The sequence below is a fragment of the Salvelinus sp. IW2-2015 genome, linkage group LG36 (assembly GCF_002910315.2).
Source record: "Salvelinus sp. IW2-2015 linkage group LG36, ASM291031v2, whole genome shotgun sequence".
In the NCBI taxonomy this organism is placed as follows: domain Eukaryota; kingdom Metazoa; phylum Chordata; class Actinopteri; order Salmoniformes; family Salmonidae; genus Salvelinus; species Salvelinus sp. IW2-2015.
Window position 1 is genome coordinate 38,847,061 of NC_036875.1, and position 22,009 is coordinate 38,869,069.

The following is a 22,009-nucleotide window of genomic DNA, read 5'->3' on the forward strand; positions in this document are numbered from 1 at the left end:
AATGGCTGCCTAAATATGATCCCCAAACAGAGACAACGATAAACAGCTGCCTCTGATTGGGAACCATACCAGGCCAACATAGATGTATAAATCACCTAGATAACCCACCCTAGTCACACCCCGACCTAACCAACATAGAGAATAAAAAGCTCTCTATGGTCAGGGCATGACAACCCTCCAGTAACCAAGAGAAACCTCATCATGTATTACAGACATTTCAAACCTCATCACGTATTACAGAGATTGCATACCTCATCACGTATTTAACAGAGATTGCAAACCTCATCATGTATTACAGAGTTTGCTAACTTCATCACGTATTACAGAGATTGCAAACCTCATCACGTATTACAGAGATTGCATACCTCATCACATATTACAGAGATTGCAAACCTCATCATGTATTACAGAGTTTGCAAACTTCATCACGTATTACAGAGATTACAAACCTCATCACGTATTACATAGATGGCAAACCTCATCAAATATTACAGAGATTGAAGACCAATATTTGTTTAGGCCATGCTTTATCAAAGATAGTTCACAGAAAGCTGTGAATGAAGATGGGCTGAAAGTAAATTAACATAGATGCTGGCTGACAGTACTGAGGCCAATGCAAAAGGGGTGAACTTCAAAACTTCTAGTGTGCAATTTGTGCTTCCGTTTAAAGATAGGCTACACATGCACATACATGTAAGACACACACAGAGCATAGAAACACCCATCCTCCCAGCTCACCAATACCCACAACCCCACATAGACACATGTAAGTGCACCCAAGGTCACACAACCACACCCCATCCATCCACACACACATGAGTGTTGAGAGACACACACACACACACACACACTTATCTACAGGAACCAAGGTAATTAGTGAATAAAGTACAGAGCAGTAAAACAACAATACGCAATATTCAGGTATCACGGCTTAAACCCTGTGAGGCCAGTTGTGGCATTTGGCAACGCATCTCTGACCAATTTCCTCTAGTTTATGGCAGGTTTTATTTCACTTTTCTGCAGCTCAGTGGATTTTACAGTGCCAATAGGGAGGCAATTTGCCTGCTTTGTTTATCATTAAACAACTGGACATCCATGGCAACAAAAGTAGGTTTTAGCGTTCAACCCGGGTACTTCACTGAAAATAGATACTTCATGGAAGCGATTTATATTAATTTGCCAAATATTGCATTGCTGTTTTTATCTGATCTGTGTAACCAATCTGCATGCTTTCATTTCATACTATATATATTGCTGACCTATAATAGGAAAGGATACAGTACATTTGCTTCTGTTTAATGAAACAGGACATAGTATATTTGATCCTTTTTCAGTATAGAACATTTTTGGTTCTAAATCAAAGATTTCATGCAAGAGGAGAAGGTAGAGCTGGTAGTTGACCCCACAATCTGTTTCTTCTCCAGAGAGCAGAGGAAGACTTGATCACCGAGGGGCGGGGAAAAGAACACAAAAAATGGGACAACAATTATGGTCCTCTCTTCCCTGCATGACAGACATTGTGGTTTCTCCCCAACTCAGAACACACAGAAGCGATTGCCATAATTAGCTAATAACATCACCCTTTACAGCTCGCCCGTTGCAGTCCAAATGGGCAGAAACCATGACACTCCCTGGACATATTATATGACCTGATGGTAATGGAGTAGCAGTTTTACAGTCTATAATGAGACTGAGTCACAAGTTGAGGTGTTATCATAATGCATGTGCAGCCTTCACATGCTACTGTCTTCCCACAGGAATAGCTAGCATCATGTTTTCTCTCCGGCTTCCCCCAGTGTGAATAGACTAGGTTTCCATACGGGTCTGCATTGCACAGAGGCTGGAGTAAAGATTTCTCCATCAACAGCACAGCACAGTACAGTACAGTACATTTATGCATCATGCAATCTGTGCATTCCTGCACTTCCTTTACTATTCAATTCCAGTTGTAGGCCTTCATGAGACTCAAACCAGTATGCAATTGGAAGAACAAGTTTATCAGCCCTGGATGTGATGCAGGTGGTTGAAGCCTGCGCCCCTGTGAAAAAACAAGCTTCCAAGTCATACTTAAATTAACCTCGTAAAGTAGCATCCCAATGTTGACCACGAGATACAGCACTGGACATTGCTGTGCTTAAAATAATATGGATAATATATATCTGGGGTTCCCGAGTGGCGCAGCGGTCAAAGGCACTGCATCTCAGTGCAAGAGGCATCACTACAGACCCTGGTTCGATTCCAGGCTGTATCAAAACCAGCCGTGATTGGGAGTCCCATAGGGTGGCGCACAATTGTCCCAGCGTCATCCTGGTTAGGATTTGGCCGGGGTAGGCCATCATTGTAAATAAGAATTTGTTCCTAACTGACTTGCCTGGTTAAATAAAACATTGAAAATAATAATATCTGTCTGATGAACTGTACATCAAACATACTGAACTGTATATCAAACATACTGAACTGTACATCAAACATACTGAACTGTACATCAAACATACTGAACTGTATAACTGTACACCAAACATAACTGAACTGTATATCAAAACAACTGAACTGTAATATCAAACATACTGAACTGTACATCAAAACATACTGAACTGTATATCAAACATACTGAACTGTACATCAAACAAACTGAACTGTACATCAAACATACTGAACTGTACATCAAACATACTGAACTGTACACAAAACATACTGAACTGTACATCAAACATACTGAACTGTAACATCAAACATATTGTCAGTAACAAGAACAGTGGAGTGGGGCAGCAGTGGAGTGGGAGGGCAGCAGTGGAGTGGGAGTGCAGCAGTGGAGTGGAGTGCAGCAGTGGATTGGAGTGCAGGCAGTGGAGTGGGATGCAGCAGTGGAGTGGGATGCAGCAGTGGAGTGGGAGCAGCAGTGGAGTGGGAGTGCAGCAGTGGAGTGGGAGCAGCAGTGGGAGTGGGAGTGGCAGCAGTGAAGGGGAGCAGCAGTGGAGTGGGAGGCAGAGTGGGTGGGAAGCCTACAGTGGAGTGGGAGCATCACAGTGCGAGATGGGAGCAGCAGTGGAGTGGAGCAGCAGTGGAGTGGCGAGTGCAGGAGTGAGTGGAGTGGAGCAGCAGTGGAGTGGGAGCAGCATGGAGTGGAGTGGGAGCAGCAGTGGAGTGGGCAGCAGCATGGGAGTGGGCAGAGTGCAGCAGTGGAGTGGGAGCAGCAGTGGAGTGAGTCAGCTGGGAGTGCAGGAGTGGGAGCAGCAGTGGAGTGGGAGCAGCAGTGGAGTGGGAACAGCAGTGGAGTGGGAGCAGTAATAAAATATAGTGAGTGAGGTTGTCTGCATGTCCAGAAAAACTCAGTCAGCCAGCCATGTAGCTTCACTTCAGACCGAATCTGTCTATAAAGATATCTTGCCACGCTGGTGATTGCCCTGCACCAGTGGCTGTCACGCAGGAATGTAGCGTGGCCGCATAAACAAACGCGCATAATGAATTAAGTCCATGGGAACAGCTGCGTGATGGTTCTCTTTCCACCACCACGGTCGGAATTCTGTGGCGAGGACTGCAACCATGTTGCTCAGCTCCCACAGTGTGAATAGAACTCTGTCTGAATTGTTAATCTGCTGCACGTGTCAAACCTTCCTTACCACTGGACTTCTGGTGAAATGTGAGGCAAGCGGGCTGGCCACAGTGCAGAGCAGAGAGAGAGATGCTTGGCCTGCCTGCAGCGTTATGGCAACAGGAGTTTGACAAAAGATTAAATGTTGGAAAAATACAATATGACAAAAACACTCACTCGTCTACAACTCTCACGGTCGTGTTTAATACAGTCGTTTCCCACCACCCTGTGACGTTTTGTAATGACAGCTTGAATCCAGGTAATAGGTAATGGGCCTGCACTGGTAAAAGAGAAGCCAGACCTGAAAAGCAAGTGACTGTTGGAACGTCGTGACGTTTGGCACAACCACAAATTCTCGCCCAATTTTTTTCTCTCCCTTCCCCATTTGTTTAGTTGTTAGGGAAACAATTTACATGACCCTAGGGCAGAATGTATCCTCTCCCATTGACAGACAGATGAAGATACTCTATACATGCAGCTAGAGCCCCACTCAATTACCTCTCAATCATGACCCTGTGTGGTAGATCACGAGTGTAAGTCGCTCTGGATAAGAGCGTATGTTAAATGACTTAAATGTAAATGTAAATGTAGCTATGAGCAATGTCTGTTCGTCTTTTGTTTGTGCAAGGCAGTAGTAGCCTACTTTTACTGATAGAGCAGGAGGTGAATGGAGTTCACTGTCCGAATTACGGGCATATTTTGGGCAAAGGACGGGACCATGGCGACAGATGGTTGCTATGAGGAAGTGTAACAGGGTTTTCTAGTCAACATAGAATTCTGAATGGGCTTATCAATCTTTCTCAATCTCCAGCCTGTACGTCAGGCTTGCACCAACCTGATGCTGATCCTGTTGCATACCTCAGCCCACCATCAATACCCCACTAGTCAGAAATGAATGTATTGTGATTCAGTAGGTAGATTGTTACTGTTATTGCTATTATTATGTTATTACTATGTTGATACTATACTATTAAACTATTAATACTTGTCTTTCACAAATACAGGCACAGGTCCACCAAAAACATCTGCAAGAACTAGCCAGACATGTCACCCATGATTATGCTGCTGGAACACCTCGATACACCAACTCCTGGATACACTAACTATTATCACTTCCTGGATACATGAACTATTATCACTTCCTGGATACACTAACTATTATCACTTCCTGGATACACTAACTATTATCACTTCCTGGATACACTAACTATTATCACTTCCTNATCACTTCCTGGATACACTAACTATTATCACTTCCTGGATACACTAACTATTATCACTTCCTGGATACACTAACTATTATCACTTCCTGGATACAGTAACTCCTACTGAAATGGCTTAGAAGACAAGCATTGGAGGACAAGCATTTTAAACATTGTGTGTTTGAGCTACAGACTTCTGGGTTTCTTTTGCATCTGTTGGTACTGATCATTAGTCTGTGTGGTTAACAGGGGCTGAGCTAGAGCAGCGGTGTTTGTGAAATAAGGGCAGATTCCGAAGGGGCCCGGGCCAGGTCTTAAAGCAAAATTGTCTAGTGTCAGAATGCTTTGAGCTACAAATTACTAAAAGCTATCATGTTTTGCTCTATGATGCTCACACGCTACAAAAGAGTTGTTAGAAGGTAATAGGAAAAACATTTACCAACCAAAACCAACTTACCTGGTAAAATAAAAATGTTTTTAAACATTTACATAGTGTCTATAATACTGTAATAAGCTCACATACTGTAGTTGCTGTCACAAACCCCAAACTCCACAAGGTTGTCACTGAGTAGTTTTGTTCCCCACTGAGCAAACAATTTATGTACTTGCATTCATATAATTTGTTTGTTGTTTCTTTTCTGGACTTTTTTTTTTTTTTATTGACATTTGAATGGAAATGTTTATGTCAGATAGTTTGGTGTTCTACTTGTAGCTCTGGTTGTCCTGAAAATAAAATTGTAAAACACTTAATTGTGAGGCTAATTACAAGGGCTGCTGGATATGCAGACAAATGAAAATCAGATGCATGAAAAGCTGGGACTCGGGACTGATAGGGTTAAAAAACAGCTCATACGTTATCGGATTTCCTGAAAACGCCCCATGCCAGGAACGATAGGCACATTTTACCTGCTGCAAGAGAGCAGCTCCGAAACTGTTCCGAGCGTCGGGTTGTATACAGTAAAATCTACCCCTTTAGAATCACTTTTTTTTTTTTGGGGGGGGGGGGTCTCTAGAGAGACTTCTCATGAACAAAAAGAACAGGAAGGGAAATTTGCTGTGATCACGCACATGTTATTTACTCTGTTGATCGGGGGAACTTTCCGAAACTTGTTTCATCCCCCAAACACTTCTGGATTTACGCCGCACGTCTATTACGGTCGACTTTGCCAGTGACTTTGACCGCTTGGGTCTGTCAAGTTAACGTAGCGGGGGATCTGCGTTACGGAGAGTCCGCTCTATTTGAAGGGATTCACGCATGTCTGGATATTAACTTCCCTTGTTAATTTGAGAACTGTCTCTGAGGAAGACCGTGGATGTTATTGTGTTCGTGTTTTTGAACATTTTGTACCAACTAATACAGCAGAAGCGTCAACATGTTGAGTAACACTGGAGTCTATGCTGTCAAGAAGCGGAAGAAGCCCGTTCAAAAAACGTAAGAATGTAATTTAAACCTGTTTGACCTGACAATAAATGTTTTTGGAAGTTCGATTTAAGTCTAGCATGAGCTGGATACAGAATGGCGCATGATTTGATAATGTGCTGCATATCGAGTTCCATCGCGTATCATGGAGTTGAGCATTCTTGGCTATACATAAACCTAGCCTATTTGATCCTTTACGTAAGGCATCTAAAAGCAATCATTCACTTCGTGCCGTTGGATTATTTTCTTCATAAATTGTTATTAGTTCTGATTTATTGCTAGTTTGCTTTTCCTGCTTTCTTCTGGGGTAACTGGGTTTCTCTCTGCACAGAGGACAAAGTCTCATTGTACGCATGCACCGCTCATAAGAGCATGTGTGCAGTATTGATGTGTAGTGTAGCTGTACATTTGTGCCTGGCCAGAAGTTCTCGTGCCCCCCTTTCGTTTTATCCCGGTCACCTTAAGAATCTCTCTTCGTGTATAGTTTATGTCTGGCATGGAATAGTACTCTTGCATTAATCACAATCAAGTTTGAGAGTCGGCTGCACTCTCACGCGATGCTTACAGGAGGGCGGGGCGCGCGGGGGATTGCTGGCATGAGGTATGTTATCGTAATCTGATACGGTTCTCATTATGAAAACACACTTCTTCATCTTTCCTACTTTTTTCACTTTATTGCACAACCTAGTTACAAAAGAAACATATTTTGTAATGCAGTTTTTCACAACTAAGTAAGAATTACTAATAGCATAGCTGAGGAAAACGTTTTCCTTTATAGGAAATTCAAGTAAGTGCAATGGTTTTGGGTTTGTTGTAATCTATGCTATGCTATTACTTTAACGGTTTTTTTCTCCACAAACATTTGAAGGATTCCAACAAAGTATTGAGAATGTGTCACATGCATTTATAATTAATAAAACCATAATAAGTATTTGCTTACTAAAATATATACTTTTCTAAATAAAAAACAATATTCATGTAGTTATTTTTATGCATTCTAATTCTAAATACATTTTCTTTACACTACGTGTAGGATTTGTCAAGCAACCAGTCAAAATGTATGTTCACTGTAAACAACCTAGAGTTGATGGAATGTTACAGTTGTGTGTGTGTGTGTGTACAGTGTGTGTGTGTGTGTACAGTGTGTGTGTGTACAGTGTGTGTACAGTTTGTGCGCTTGCATGTGTCTTATGTTGTCCCTGTGAGTGAAACAGTGGAGGCTCCTCAGAAAAGGAAGGGGAGGACCATCCTCAGTAAATTTCATACAAATAAAATTGTGAAAAATTCAAAAAGTGATCCTTTTTAGATAAAACTATACTAAATATATTCACATCACCAAATAATTTATTAAAACACACTGTTTTGCAATGAAGGTCTACAGTAGCCTCAACAGTATTCTGTAGGGTAGCACCATGGTGTAGCCGGAGGACAGCTAGTTTTCGTCCTCCTCTGGGTACATTGACTTCAATACAAAACCTAGTAGGCTCGTGGCTCTCACCCCCTTCCATAGACTTAAACAGTAATTATGACAACTTCCGGAGGATGTCCTCCAACCTATCAGAGCTCTTGCAGCATGAACTGACATGTTGTCCACCCAATCAAAGGATCAGAGAATTAATCTAGTACTGAAATCATAAGCTACAGCTAGCTAGCACTGCAGTGTATAAAATGTGGTGTGGAGTTGACTCAAAAAGAGAGAAAGACAATAGTTAAACAGTTTTGAACAAATTCATCTCTTCAAAAATGGAGAAGAAGCAAGCGAGAGAGAGAGATTTTGTAGTATAAAAAAAAAAATACTCTCACTTTCACTTACTTAGCGAATGCAGCTAGCTAGTTTAGCCTATTCAAACACCCAGCTCAAACAGAGACAGATGCTATGTTAGCTAGTTGTCTATAGCTATCCAACTCTGGAACTCTTCCAAGTCAATGTAAGCTTTTGATTTTAGTAGTTTATTGCGCCGGGCCCACCGGTGTAACTGCTGAACTGCTTGCTGCTGACTACACTGTACTGCATGATTGTGGCGGGTTTCCTAACGCATTAGTTCTAGTAGTTATGTTGACAATGACGTTAATATGGTGACAATGATGTAGCTGTTAGCGGTTATGATTTGAAGGTTTGGCTTGGAATGGTTTTTTCGCCTGGTCACAGACAGCTGATGTGTTGTGCACTGAAGTCCACAAGTGAAGGGAAAGGGTGAGAGGAGGTGAGCGTGTAAATGTGAGAATTAATTATACAACGATCAAAGGGATCATGCTGTTTGTATGTGGCTGCTATGAAAGTGAACTGTGTTTGTGTTTGAGCAGGGGTGTAATCATTCCGCCGATTCTGTTTGAAAAAAATTTCTTAAATGAAGCAAACGGAACGAATCGGGGATAAACATAAATTAATTTATCCAATAGAATCTCTCATTTGCAACTGTTGGACTAATGATTACACCCTAGATCAGCTAGATGCAGGCAAGAGTGTGCAGGGCTCTAATGAATGTGTCAATGTCTGTCACCTTGATTACTCAAATTTCTCTCGATCTGTGCACCTACATTTTAAACGTTCATTCATTGGCTAGGTTCTAGCAACCTCATGATGGGTATAGGGAAAATTTGACTATAATGTAGTTGCCTAAACCTATCGATGTTACATTGAGCTGGGTGAGTGGAATATGAATGGCAGTCATCCAATATGCTGTAATAGAAATAAGTCCATGCTCATAAAAAAAATATATTGTCCTACCTCATCTTAAATGGCACCGACCACCACTGGAATGAAATCATATATACAGCTTTCTCAAATATACATTTCCCAGTATAAGTCCTCAAATAAAAAAGGAGTAACTTTAGGCCTGTGCAGAAATACTTCTCTGTGTTTCTGAAGATGTGGCCTGAGGATTCCTGGACAGCCAAGGTACCATTTTTATTTTATTTAACCAGGCAAGTCAGTTAGGAAACAAATTCTTATTTACAATGACAACCATTGAGACTGACATTATCATAGCATTCCAATATGGTTCCGTCCATTTAATTATCTCCTTCTATTTTTCTTCTTGCTCATGCACTTTAACAGAAGCTCTTATCCAGAGTGACTTACAGGAGCAATTCGGGTTGAGTGCCTTTGCTCAAAGACACATAGGCTGATTTTTTTACCTAGTCAGCTCAGGGATTCAAACTGGCAACCTTTCGTTCACTGGCCTGACGCTCTTAACCATTGGGCTACCTGTCAGCCCAGGTAGGCCTATGCCTTCATAAGTTTCTGCCCACGTGTGTGCAGTAAGTTAAAGCATTTTACAAGTGGTTATAGGCCTAATCATGTTAGACCAAATATGTGAATTACAGTAAAGGTATCTGATATTTTATTTTTAGTACCTCTAACTATTCTTTCCATATACATTACATTTTTTTCTGTTAGGCCTATAAAATATACAATTGAACAGTACACGGACAACTTACACAGTAGCTAGTAATATTGTAATTGCATAGTTAAATTGCCGACCTGATGTAAAGTGTTTAACAGATCTGAGACTTTTCTACATCTTGTTGTGATTACTCCCATAGCCAATTGTGTGAAAATATGGCTTAATTATTTCCTAAGGGTCATTAAAGTCCTTGTGGGAAAGATTGTGGGGAGGTGTGTGTTGGTGCGTGCGTCCATGCTTAAGTTGTATGTATGCATGTGTGTTTGTGTTTGTTTGTACATGAGTGTGAGAGAGTTACAGATGGTTAAGATTTAACCTGTTAAACTCTGATTAGTTGTTTTTGGCAATGTCTAGGGCCTGGCAAGTTTGGGGCAGTAATTTGAAATTTAACTAAACTCTTACATCTGGCAATATCATAAGAATCACCCTCCAATAAAGGTAATAAATAATGCGTTATGTTCATATTCATAGAGTATGCAATGTAGGTCAAGTCACCAAAAGTGCAAACATTTAGTAAACATGGAAAGTAGAGGCCCTCACATTCTGAAATGGACCACTGCCTTTTCCCATCCGGACCCGATATGCATAATATAGAGACCCGTCTCAAACGGACCAGAGGACAACTAGTCCCGTTCTGTATAGACCTGATCGGATCCAGAGCTGATCAGAGTGAAAGAAGCACCAGGGAGAGGACGTAGATAGAGGTGATGCTCTAGCAGGGGCCGTGCGTGCTGTGTGTGTAGGCTACTGTGAGTGAGTGAGTGAGTGAGCGAGTGACACAAGGAGCAGGGAGGATGGAGTGAGAGACGAGCCAGAAACCAACCAAGCCGTCTCGCCCTATAGTAGACTAATAGCTGCCACTGCTAGGTTATTTATCATCCAATATTATTACGTAGTACCTGTCTTGACTGCATCAAACCGGGAGAAGAATAGAGTTATGGTCAGATTTGCCAAATGGAGGGCGAGGGAGAGCTTTGTACGCGTCTCTGTGTCTGGAGTAAAGGTGATCTAGAGGTGTTTCCCCCTTTCATTGCACAGGTGGCATGCTGGTAGAAATGTAGTAAAACAGATTTCAGTTTTCCTGCATTAAAGTCACCGACCACTAGGAGCGCCGCCTCTGGTTGGGCATTTTCTTGTTTGCTTGTGGCTGTATAAAGCTTGTTGAGTGCGATCTTAGGGAAAGGGGGATACCTAGTCAGTTGTACAACTGAATGCATTCACCCGAAATGTGTCTTCCGCATTTAATCCAACCCCTCTGAATCATAGAGGTGCGGGGGGCTGCCTTAATCGACATCCACGTCGTCGGCACCCAGCAAATGTTTGGGGTGGTAAATAAACAGCTATAAAAAATATAGATGAAAACTCTCTTGATAACCTGTAGACCATACTATTTACCATGAGGTATTCTAACTCAGGTGAGCCGAACCTCAAGACTTTGTTAATATTAGAGATTGTGCACCAGCTGTTGTTAACAAAGAGACACACAACCCCTCTGAGCTTCTTCTCTGAGTTTCTCCTCTGAGCTTCCCTGAGATATTATTGCATTTTAAAGTTTTGGCAATTCCAATTATGTATATGGTGTTATAGTTGTTAATAGGGTTGCACAGGGTCGGAAACCTTCCAGTAAATTTCCAGAATTCTTCCGGAAATTTTCTATGGGAAGTTAAGCCCTGGAATTTGGGGGATTTTGCTTAAATTCATCAAAAAAGTTAGCTTATAACAGTGAACCTTTTTTGTGGGATACACATAAGGCAATACATTCTTGGTATTGTGGCATATTTTGGTTAAACTATCCCCAATTCAAAGGAATTGCAATCCTCTGAATGCACAGTGCATTCTTACATCACATGTACAGTCGTGGCCAAAAGTTTTGAGAAGGACACAAATATTAATTTTCACAAAGTCTGCTGCCTCAGTTTGTATGATGGCAATTTGCATATGCTCCAGAATGTTATGAATAGTGATCAGATGAATTGCAATTAATTGCAAAGTCCCTCTTTGCCATGCAAATTAACTGAATCCCCAAAAAACATTTCCACTGCATTTCAGCCCTGCCACCAAAGGACCAGCTGACATCATGTCAGTGATTCTCTCGTTAACACAGGTGTGAGTGTTGACGAGAACAAGGCTGGAGATCACTCTGTCATGCTGATTGAGTTCAAATAACAGACTGGAAGATTCAAAAGGAGGGTGGTGCTTGGAATCATTGTTCTTCCTCTGTCAACCATGGTTACCTGCAAGGAAACGCGTACCGTCATCATTGCTTTGCACAAATAGGGCTTCACAGGCAAGGATATTGCTGCCAGTAAGATTGCACCTAAATCAACCATTTATCGGATCATCAAGAACTTCAAGGAGAGCGGTTCAATTGTTGTGAAGAAGGCTTCAGGGAGCCCAAGAAAGTCCAGCAAGCGCCAGGACCGTCTCCTAAAGTTGATTCAGCTGCGGGATCAGGGCACCACCAGTACAGAGCTTGCTCAGGAATGGCAGCAGGCAGGTGTGAGTGCATCTGCACGCACAGTGAGGCGACTACTTTTGGAGAATGGCCTGGTGTCAAGAAGGGCAGCAAAGAAGCCACTTCTCTCCATGAAAAACATCAGGGACATACTGATATTCTGCAAACGGTACAGGGATTGGACTGCTGAGGACCGGGGTAAAGTATTTTTCTATGATGAATCCCCTTTCCGACTGTTTGGGGCATCCGGAAAAAGAAGACAAGGTGAGCGCTACCATCAGTCCTGTGTCATGCCAACAGTAAAGCATCCTGAGACCATTCATGTGTGGGATTGCTTCTCAGCCAAGGGAGTGGGCTCACAATTTTGCCTAAGAACACAGCCATGAATAAAGAATGGTACCTCGATATTTTGGGTCCATGGCCAGGAAACTCCCCAGACCTTAATCCCATTGAGAACTTGTGGTCAATCCTCAAGAGGCGGATGGAAAAACAAAAACCCACAAATTCTGACAAACTCCAAGCATTGATTATGCAAGAATGGGCTGCCATCAGTCAGGATGTGGCCAAGAAGTTATTTGACAGCATGCCAAGGTGGATTGCAGAGGTCTTGAAAAAGAAGGGTCAACACGGCAAATATTGACTCTTTGCATCAACTTAATGTAATTGTCAATTAAAGCCTTTGCCACTTATGAAATTCTTGTAATTATACTTCAGTATTCAATAGTAACATCTGACAAAAATATCTAAAGACACTGAAGCAGCAAACTTTGTGAAAATGTATATTTGTGTCATTCTCAAAACTTTTGGCCATGACTGTACAGCTGATTCTAAAGATCTTGCACACTAATGAGATGCTATTGAGCCCACACTACTACACTGTCTGAGCCAAGGACTACATGCAGTCTGGTAAGTTTTGATTACAATACTGGGTGGGGTGAATATATTTTATATGACATACATGATTTTTTGTTAACTAGTAAATAGTAGCCTACAGCAAAGTGTATTTAAATAATTTCTAACTTAACAATTTCTGCTAGTTAGTTTTTGCCACCATGTGGGTTTTAGCTTGCTTGAGTCTGCTAACTGAGGAGTGTTAATTCACCTGTTTCCATACACGTTTCATTTTAAAACATTTATCTTACAAAGGAGTTGTTTAACTGCTTAAATATTTATCTGTACATGGAATTGTATTTGGGTTTCTTTTACACATTTTTTTCTAATCTTTACAGGAAAATGCCACGGCCACTATCTGATGTGTGGAGACATTTCACTGCAGCTAATGTAGAAGGAAAAGCTGTGTACATTTGCAAATACTGTGCCAAATCATATGTGAAGAATGCAACAAAGATGCAGAATCATCTGTCCAAGTGCACTGTAAAGTTCCCTCAGCACTCACAACAAGCAACCTCTGACAAAAGTCCCTCTATCTCTATGCGAGGTCAAAATTATGAATCAGACACCTTATCAATAGCAACAGCTCATGGTCCTCCTGGAATCAGAAGTTTTTTTTACTCAATGGAGGAACGTAGTCAGAGAAATGCTGATGAATGTCTTGCTCGAGCTGTGTATGCAACTGGTTCACCTCTGATGCTCACAGACAATGTGTATTGGAAGAGATTTCTGAATGTTCTTCGCCCAGCATACACCCCTCCAACCAGACATGCTTTACCTACTCATTTTCTGGATGCAGAGTTCAACAGAGTTCAAGTGAAGGTCAAGCAAATCATAGAGAAAGCAGACTGTATTGCAATCATCTCTGCTGGGTGGTCGAATTTTCGTGGGCAAGGAATAATTAACTACATAATCTCCACCCCTCAACCAGTATTCTACGAGAGCACAGCCACACCGGTCTCTACATTGCAGATGAGCTGAAGGCAGTCATCAATGACCACAGAAGGTATTTTCACTGGTGACAGACAGTGCTGTGAACATGAAGGCTACTTGGTCTAAAGTGGAGGAGTCCTACCCTCACATCACACCCATTGGCTGTGCTGCTCATGTATTGAATCTGCTCCTCAATGACATCATGGCACTGAAAACAATGGATACACTCTACAAGAGAGCCAAGGAAATGGTTAGGTATGTGAAGGGTCATCAAGTTATTGCAGCAATCTACCTCACCAAGCAAAGTGAGAAGAATAGAAGCACCACATTGAAGCTGCCCAGCAGCACCCGTTGGGGTGGTGTTGTCATGTTTGACAGTCTCTTGGAGGGGAAGGAGGCTCTAAGAAATGGCCATATCACAGTCTGCCAATATGGACAGCCCCATCAAGAGGATCCTCCTGGATGATGTATTTTCGGAGAGAGTGGTAAGCAGCCTGAAAATCCTGAAACCTATAGAAATAGCCATTGCACGGATTGAGAGAGACCATGCCATCCTGTCTGATGGTCAGACTCTGCTTGCAGATGTAAGAAATCCGTACTTCCCTGCCCACTTCACTGTTGCTCCAAGCGGAAGAAACTGCAGTTCTGAAATACATTAAAAAGCGTGAAGACTTCTGCCTGAAGCCCATACACGCCGCAGCGTGTTGAACCCCAAGTATGCTGGCAAGCTCATCCTGTCTGGTGCAGAGATCAACAAGGCCTATGGTGTCATCACTACTGTGTCTCGCCACCTTGGCCTGGATGAGGACAAGGTTCTTGGCAGTCTGGCGAAGTACACTTCCAAGCAAGGGCTTTGGGATGGAGATGCAATATGGCAGTCGTGCCAACATATCTCATCAGCCACCTGGTGGAAGGGACTTTGTGGATCTGAGGCTCTTTCCCCTGTTGCCTCCATCCTCCAAATCCCACCAACATCAGCCGCCTCAGAGCGCAACTGGTCCTTGTTTGGGAACACACACACCAAAGCACGCAACAGGCTGACCAATACAAGGGTTGAAAAATTGGTGGCCATCTGGGCAAATTTTTGGCTTTTTGAGCCTGACAACGAGCCATCCTCAACAAGGTTGGAAAGTGACAGTGACGATGAGGCCTCAGAATCTGATGTTCAAGAGGTGGACATTGAGGAGGTCCAGGGAGAAGACATGGAAGCCTGAGAGGAAGACAACCAAAGCTTTAGTTTCTAAACTATAATTTTACAGATGTATGTTGAAAACGTTTTTGGGAGATGCGATGGATCATTGGGGATCATTCAATATTCCCTTTCTTTTGTTGTTCAGTGAAATCATCCCATGTGAAGAGTCAACTCATTTAATTAAAGTTAATTTCGTAACTAAATAATCTTTTCTTTATTGGAAGGATTTAATAATTTGCAATTATGTCTACTTATGATAAGGTAAAAGGTTTATGTTTCTGTCTCCATATGATATGGTACATTTATCCAATGCAAAAAACATCTACATTTAAATGGTGTTCATATTAGTTTGTATATATTTCCGTTAATTCCCATATATTCCCATTCATTCCCACGGAAAGTTTCCACCTCTGAATATTCCCCAAAATGTGCAACTCTAGTTGTTAATTTATTTCAGAAAGCGATAAAATGCTCACTATGAGAGCGCTTACCAGTTCTACTGGTGTCAACATTATTTTTGGCCAACGGTGAGGTAGGGGGATTAGTATGTCTCTACTAGCTAACAATAGAGTAAGTGTGTTTGTGTTGGTTCTACTATCCTTGTGGGGACCTAAAATTCCCAAACGTCCCTACAAGGATAGTAAAACAAGGAAAAGTCTCCCTTGTGGGGACATTTCCCACGTACCCGTGAGGACAAAGGTTATTTTAAGCTTAGGGGTTAGGTTTAGGGTTACAATTGGGGTTAGAATTAGGGCAAGGGTTTAGTGGTTAGGTTTAGGGTTTGGGTTACGGTTTAGGTTTAGGGTTAAGTTTATTGGTTAGGGAAAATATGATTTGAAATGGAAATACATTTTAGGTCCCCACGAGGATAGAAGAACAAAACAGTGTAGCTAATGAAGGCGTGGCACAAAGCCAAAACAAACATACTACACAACAACATAGTAGCTCATTGTTCTATAGTTGTCTCATCTACAGGGAGGCCTCCACAACAGCCTAACAAGTCAGTGTTCTACAGGGAGGCCTCCACAACAGCCTAACAAGTCAGTGTTCTACAGGTTAGGCCTCCACAACAGCCTCAACAAGTCAGTGTTCTAGAGGGAGGCCTCCACAACAGCCTCAACAAGTCAGTTCTCAGCTGAACTCTGGCTACAATAGAAGTGCACTAGGATCAGTTTATTCTAACAGTACCCTAAGTTGTTGTCAGACCAAAGACAGATTTGAACAAACCTGTAAAGGAATAATGTACCTGTGTGCTTCTGTTGTTTATGTGGTAAAGTAAAATGTACTTTTAACTAAAAAAAAATATTTATAAATCTACATTGTCTCTTTTAGGTTGCCCAGCCTAATCTGGGGAATGGGTTTTAGTTCGAGACAAGAAACCATTTTATTAAACAGAGTAACATGGATGGTGATATCATGGTGATACCAGCCTTCATAGCCAGTCTTTCTCTTTCAGATAGGCAGCAGCCGTCATTCTGTTCAAAGGTGGGAATAAGCTGATCAGGCTGCAGCCCCCTGGGGGTGTGTGGGGAGGGGGGCTCACTCAGTTTCCTTGCCCAGGAGAGATACCCTTCAGGCTGGCTGCAGGAGACCTTACAGTGGGGTGTACATATGGTATGGTGGTGGTGTGGAGCCGAAGCATAGGAAGTAGATCAATCCATTTTCAGCCGTGACTAAGAGAGCTGAGGTGGAAGGAATGTTCAGAGTTCACCTCGGGACACACAGAGAAAAAGAGACGATGGAGAGCGGATATTGTGAAATAAAGGAGCTCTCGGTCTGTGTGCAGCCTATCCTTCAGTCTTTCAGTAGTGTACCAAGATATCCTTCAGTCTTTCAGTAGTGTACCAAGATATCCTTCAGTCTTTCAGTAGTGTACCAAGACTATTCCTTCAGTCTTTTCAGTAGTGTTACCAAGATATCCTTCAGTCTTTCAGTAGTGTCCAAGATATCCTTCGTCTTTCAGTAGTGTACCAAGTAATCCTTCGGTCTTTCAGTAGTGTACCAAGAATATCCTTCAGTCTTTCAGTAGTGTACAAGATATCCTTCTAGTCTTTTCAGTAGTGTACCAAGATATCCTTCAGTCTTCAGTAGATGTACCAAGATATCCTTCGGTCTTTCAGTAGTTGTACCAAGATATCCTTCAGTCTTTCGTAGAATGTACCAAGATATCCTTCAGTCTTTCAGTAGTGTACCAAGATATCCTTCAGTCTTTCAGTAAGTGTACCAAGATATCCTTCAGTCTTTCAGTAGTGTACCAAGATATCCTTCGTCTTTCAGTAGTGTACCAAGATATCCTTCAGTCTTTCAGTAGTGTACCAAGATATCCTTCGTCTTTCAGTAGTGTACCAAGATATCCTTCAGTACTTTCAGTAGTGTCCAATATACCTTCAGTCTTTCAGTAGTGTACCAAGATATCCTTCGTCTTCAGTAGTGTACCAAGATATCCTTCAGTCTTCAGTAGTGTACCAAGATATCCTTCAGCTTTCAGTAGTGTACCAGATATCTTCAGTCTTTCAGTAGTGTACCAAGATATCCTTCAGTCTTTCAGTAGTGTACCAACGAATATCCTTCAGTCTTTCAGTAGTGTACCAAGATATCCTTCAGGTCTTCAGTAGTGTACCAAGATATCCTTCAGTCTTTCAGTAGTGTACCAAGATATCCTTCAGTCTTTCAGTAGTGTACCAGATATCCTTCAGTCTTCCAGTAGTTACCAAGATATCCTTTCAGTCTTTCAGTAGTGTACCAAGATATCCTTCAGTCTTTCAGTAGTGTACCAAGATATCCTTCAGTCTTTTCCAGTAGTGTCACCAAGATATCCTTCAGTCTTTCAGTAGTGTACCAAGATATCCTTCGTCTTTCAGTAGTGTACCAAGATATCCTTCAGTCTTTCAGTAGTGTTACCAAGATATCCTTCGGTCTTTCAGTAATGTACAAGATCCTTCGGTCTTTCAGTAGTGTACCAAGATATCCTTCAGGTCTTTCAGTAGTGTACCCAAGATATCCTTCAGTCTTTCAGTAGTGTACCAAAGTATCCTTCAGTCTTTCAGTAGTGTACCAAGATATCTTCAGTCTTTCAGTAGGTGGACCAGATATCCTTCAGTCTTTCAGTAGTGTACCAAGATATCCTTCAGTCTTTCAGTAGTGTACCAAGATATCCTTTAGTCTTTCAGTAGTGTACCAAGATATCCTTTAGTCTTTCAGTAGTGTACCAAGCGCTCTGGATGGAGCAGCGGTCTAAGGCACTGCATCTTAGTGCAAGAGGTGTCACTACAGTCCCTGGTTCGAATCCAGGCTGTTCACATCGGCTGTGATTGGGAATCCCTAGGGCAGTGCACAATTTGCCCAGTGTCGTCCGGGTTAGCTGTCATTGTAAATAAGAATTTGTTCTTAACTGACTTGCCTAGTTAAATAAAGGTAAAATTAAAAATAGTATTTTGTAGTGTAGTAGTCTATCTTTCAGTAGTGTAGTAAGCTATCCTTCAGTTTTTCTGTAGTGTAGTAAGCTATCCTTCAGTCTTCCACTAGTGTAGTAGGTTATTCCTTCAGTCTTTCACTATGTGTAGTAGGCTATCCTTCAGTTTTTCTGTAGTTGTAGTAGCTATCCTTCAGTTTTTCTGTGTGTAGTAAGCTATCTTTCAGATCTTTCTGTATTGTAGTAAGCTATCCTTCAGTCTTTCTGTATATGTAGTAACCTATCCTTCAGTGTTCTGTACTTTTGTAGTAAGCTATCCTTCGTCTTTCTGATTGTAGTAAGTCTATCCTTCAGCCTTCTGTATTGTAGTAGTCATCCTTCGTCCTTCTGTATTGTAGTAGTCTATTCTTCAGTCTTTCTGTATTGTAGTAGTCATTCCTTCAGTCGTTCTGTATGTAGTAGTCTATCCTTCAGTCGTTCTGTATTGTAGTAGTCTATCCTTCAGTCTTCTGTATTGTAGTAGTCTATCCTTCAGTCTTTCCTGTATGTGTAGTGTCATCCTCACAGTATTTCCAGTGTGTAGTAGGCGATCAGCCCTTCAGTAGTGTAGTAGGCGATCCTTCAGTAGATGTAGTAGGCGATCCTTCAGTAGTGTAGTAGGCGATCCTTCAGTAGTGTGTAGGCGATCCTTCAGTAGTGTAGTAGGCGATCCTCAGTAGTGTAGTAGGCGATCTTCGTGTGTAGGTGGCGATCCTTCAGTAGTGTAGTAGGCGATCCTTCAGTAGTGTAGTAGGCGATCCTTCAGTAGTGTAGTAGGCGATCCTTCAGTAGTGTAGTAGGCTATCCTTCAGTAGTGTAGTAGGCTATCCTTCAGTAGGGTGTTTCAGTAGCCACTGTTGCAGTTGGAGTGTGTCCAGTCCACCATGTGGCTGAATAAGTCCATGGTTTCAATGTCTTTCGATATGATTGTAGTTGAGGGTGTAGCCTACACATTTTTGGATGTATTCTCGGCCTGTTGAAAATACTCTTTTCATTTCATGATCCCCAACCACTTTGAGCAGACAAAAGCATGCCAGTGGCATTACAACGTACTCAGTGCAACTTGATTCCCTTTGAATCAGAGTGAAGGGTCTTTGGGTTCAGCCAGACCCTCAGAGAAAGACGGAGAGATGAGAGATGAGGTAAACCTAGTTTGTTCTAACAATGACTACCCTGATGTCCGTGCATGAAGCCCTGTGATGCACTGCAACCAAAGATGTAAAAAATGGGTCTGAATACTGGCTTTTGTCTCCGCAGGCATTTTTTTAAAGTGAGGTCAGTCTTGCTCTATTTCTGGGAAGTTATTGCTTTATGGCTGAATTCCCTGCAGGCAATTCAATAGGGAAGAGGGAAAAAAACAATGCCTATTATCATCAGCAATTGGGAAAGCCTGTAATGGGAAAGTCACAAAGTATGGAAGAAACTGCTCTGGGAGGAATAGTGTGGTTTCTGTGGTTGTTGAACTTGACCAGCAGCTGTTAGCCCCTACTGTTCACTAAGCTAAAGTCTACCAGTACATTGGGTTGGGTCTCTAGGATTAAATTGGTCTGTTGTATTGAAATTAATTGAAACCTTATCAGGTTCCCCTTATCATGGTTTTTATCTAGTTGGTGTGAGTATGATTTCTGTCCCCTGAGAATTCATTATCGTCCGTGTTTAACATTTAGCGCCGGCTGTCGGCTAATCAGCCGGTTACAGAGTCATTTTCAGCCGACTACATTTTCCACTCCATATTAACTAGGCTATTTTTTCTTTAAAAGTTTAAATTCACTAGTCCGTCAAGCCCATTTCCCGCTAGAATGACCGATCTGCATCTGCTAGCAATCCATTGATAGGAGAGGCGCTTGCCTGTCAGTCACAAAGTGAGTGATGGACCGTAAAGGAAATCACACTACAAACTATCACCCTCAGGCACTTAAGGAAATCATGAATGTCATGGATATATTGGAATTAGTGGATATATGGAGACTTAAATACCCTGACCTAGTGAGATATACATGGCGGAGGCTTAATCAAGCTAGTCATCTTGATGACATAAGAAAGTAATTCTCTCTGGCATCAAAAGTTTAAAAAGTGTTGATAGGGGACAGAATGCGGTCGGACCATCGCGTAATTGACATATGTATTACCCTTACAGAATTTCCACGTGGGCGAGAATATTCAACATTTTATCAAAGCCTACTGGATGATAAATGGTTTTTAACTAGGACAGAAGAATTTCTAACTGACTTTTTCCGACATAACATAGGTACAGCAGATCCCATTATTGTATGGGACACTTTTAAATATGCCATTCAGTACTCTATAAAACAAAAGCAATTTAGGTCAAGAGTCCATATTAACAAAGGAAATTGGGACAGTGTTCTAGGACTAACAGTACAGAAACTGTATCTAAGAGACACAGAATAAGTTAGAGGAAAAACAAAAAGAAATGGAGGAACTTATTCAAGAAAGATCCAGTGTAATATATTATAAAAAATAAAGCGAACTGGAGGGGGAAAATGCACCAAATTCTTTTTCAATCTTCAACATAGAAATTCTACCAAAAATGTTTATTGAAACTTGTTACAAATGATGGAGTCACTCATGATTCACCGAACAATATTTTAAAAGAGGAAGTAAAGCACTTTAAGAATATGTTTTCGTTTCAGTCTCCTCTATCTCCACTAACCGAAGCTAATTGTATGGATTTTTTTCCCTATTAATAATGTCAAATTAACATCTGTACAGACAGACTCATGTGAAGGCCAAATTACAGAGGAGGAACTTATTGATGCAATTAAAGCCTTTAAGTCCGGGAAAACTACAGGGCTGGATGGCATACCAGTGGAAGTATACCAAACTTTATTTTATATACTCAGAGGACCATTATTAGCACGTTTTGACCACTCCTATATAAACGGTAGATTATCGGACACGCAACAAGAAGGTCTGATTTAATTATTACTGAAACAGGATCCAAGTGGTATGTGTAAAGATCCAGTCCATTAAAAAAAATGGAGGCCTCTTACACTTCAGTGCTGTGATGCAAAAATTCTAGCTAAATGGTTGGCACATAGAATTAAAAAGATTTGGTCAGATATTATTCATCCTAATCAGACAGGTTTTTTACATGGACGATACATTGTAGATAATATAAGACAAGTACTGGAAACAATAGAATACCATGAAATATCGGGGAAACCAGGCCTGGTTGCTGATTTTGAAAAGGCTTTTGATAAAGTACGACTGGAGTTTATATTTAAATGCCTGGAATATTTAAACTTTGGAGAATCTCTATAAAATGGGTTAAAGTTATGTATAGTAACCCTAGGTGTAAAATAGTAAATAATGGCTACATCTCAGAAAGTTTTAAACTGTCAAGATGAGTAAAACAAGGTTGTCCACTATCGGCATATCTATTTATTATTACCATCAAAATGTTAGCTGTTAAAATTAGATCCAACAATAATATTAAGGGATTAGA

The 22,009-nt window shown here is 41.4% G+C and overlaps 1 protein-coding gene across 1 annotated transcript in view; it reads left to right on the forward strand.

The window, feature by feature from the left end:
- The first annotated feature begins 5,705 nt into the window (after positions 1-5,705).
- LOC111959762 (aryl hydrocarbon receptor-like) overlaps positions 5,706-22,009 on the forward strand; it is a 65,235-nt gene continuing 48,931 nt past the window's right edge. The window contains 1 exon segment of the mRNA XM_023981558.2: positions 5,706-6,226. Within this exon segment, the coding sequence (XP_023837326.1) occupies positions 6,168-6,226 (59 nt within the window). The 5' untranslated portion in view covers positions 5,706-6,167.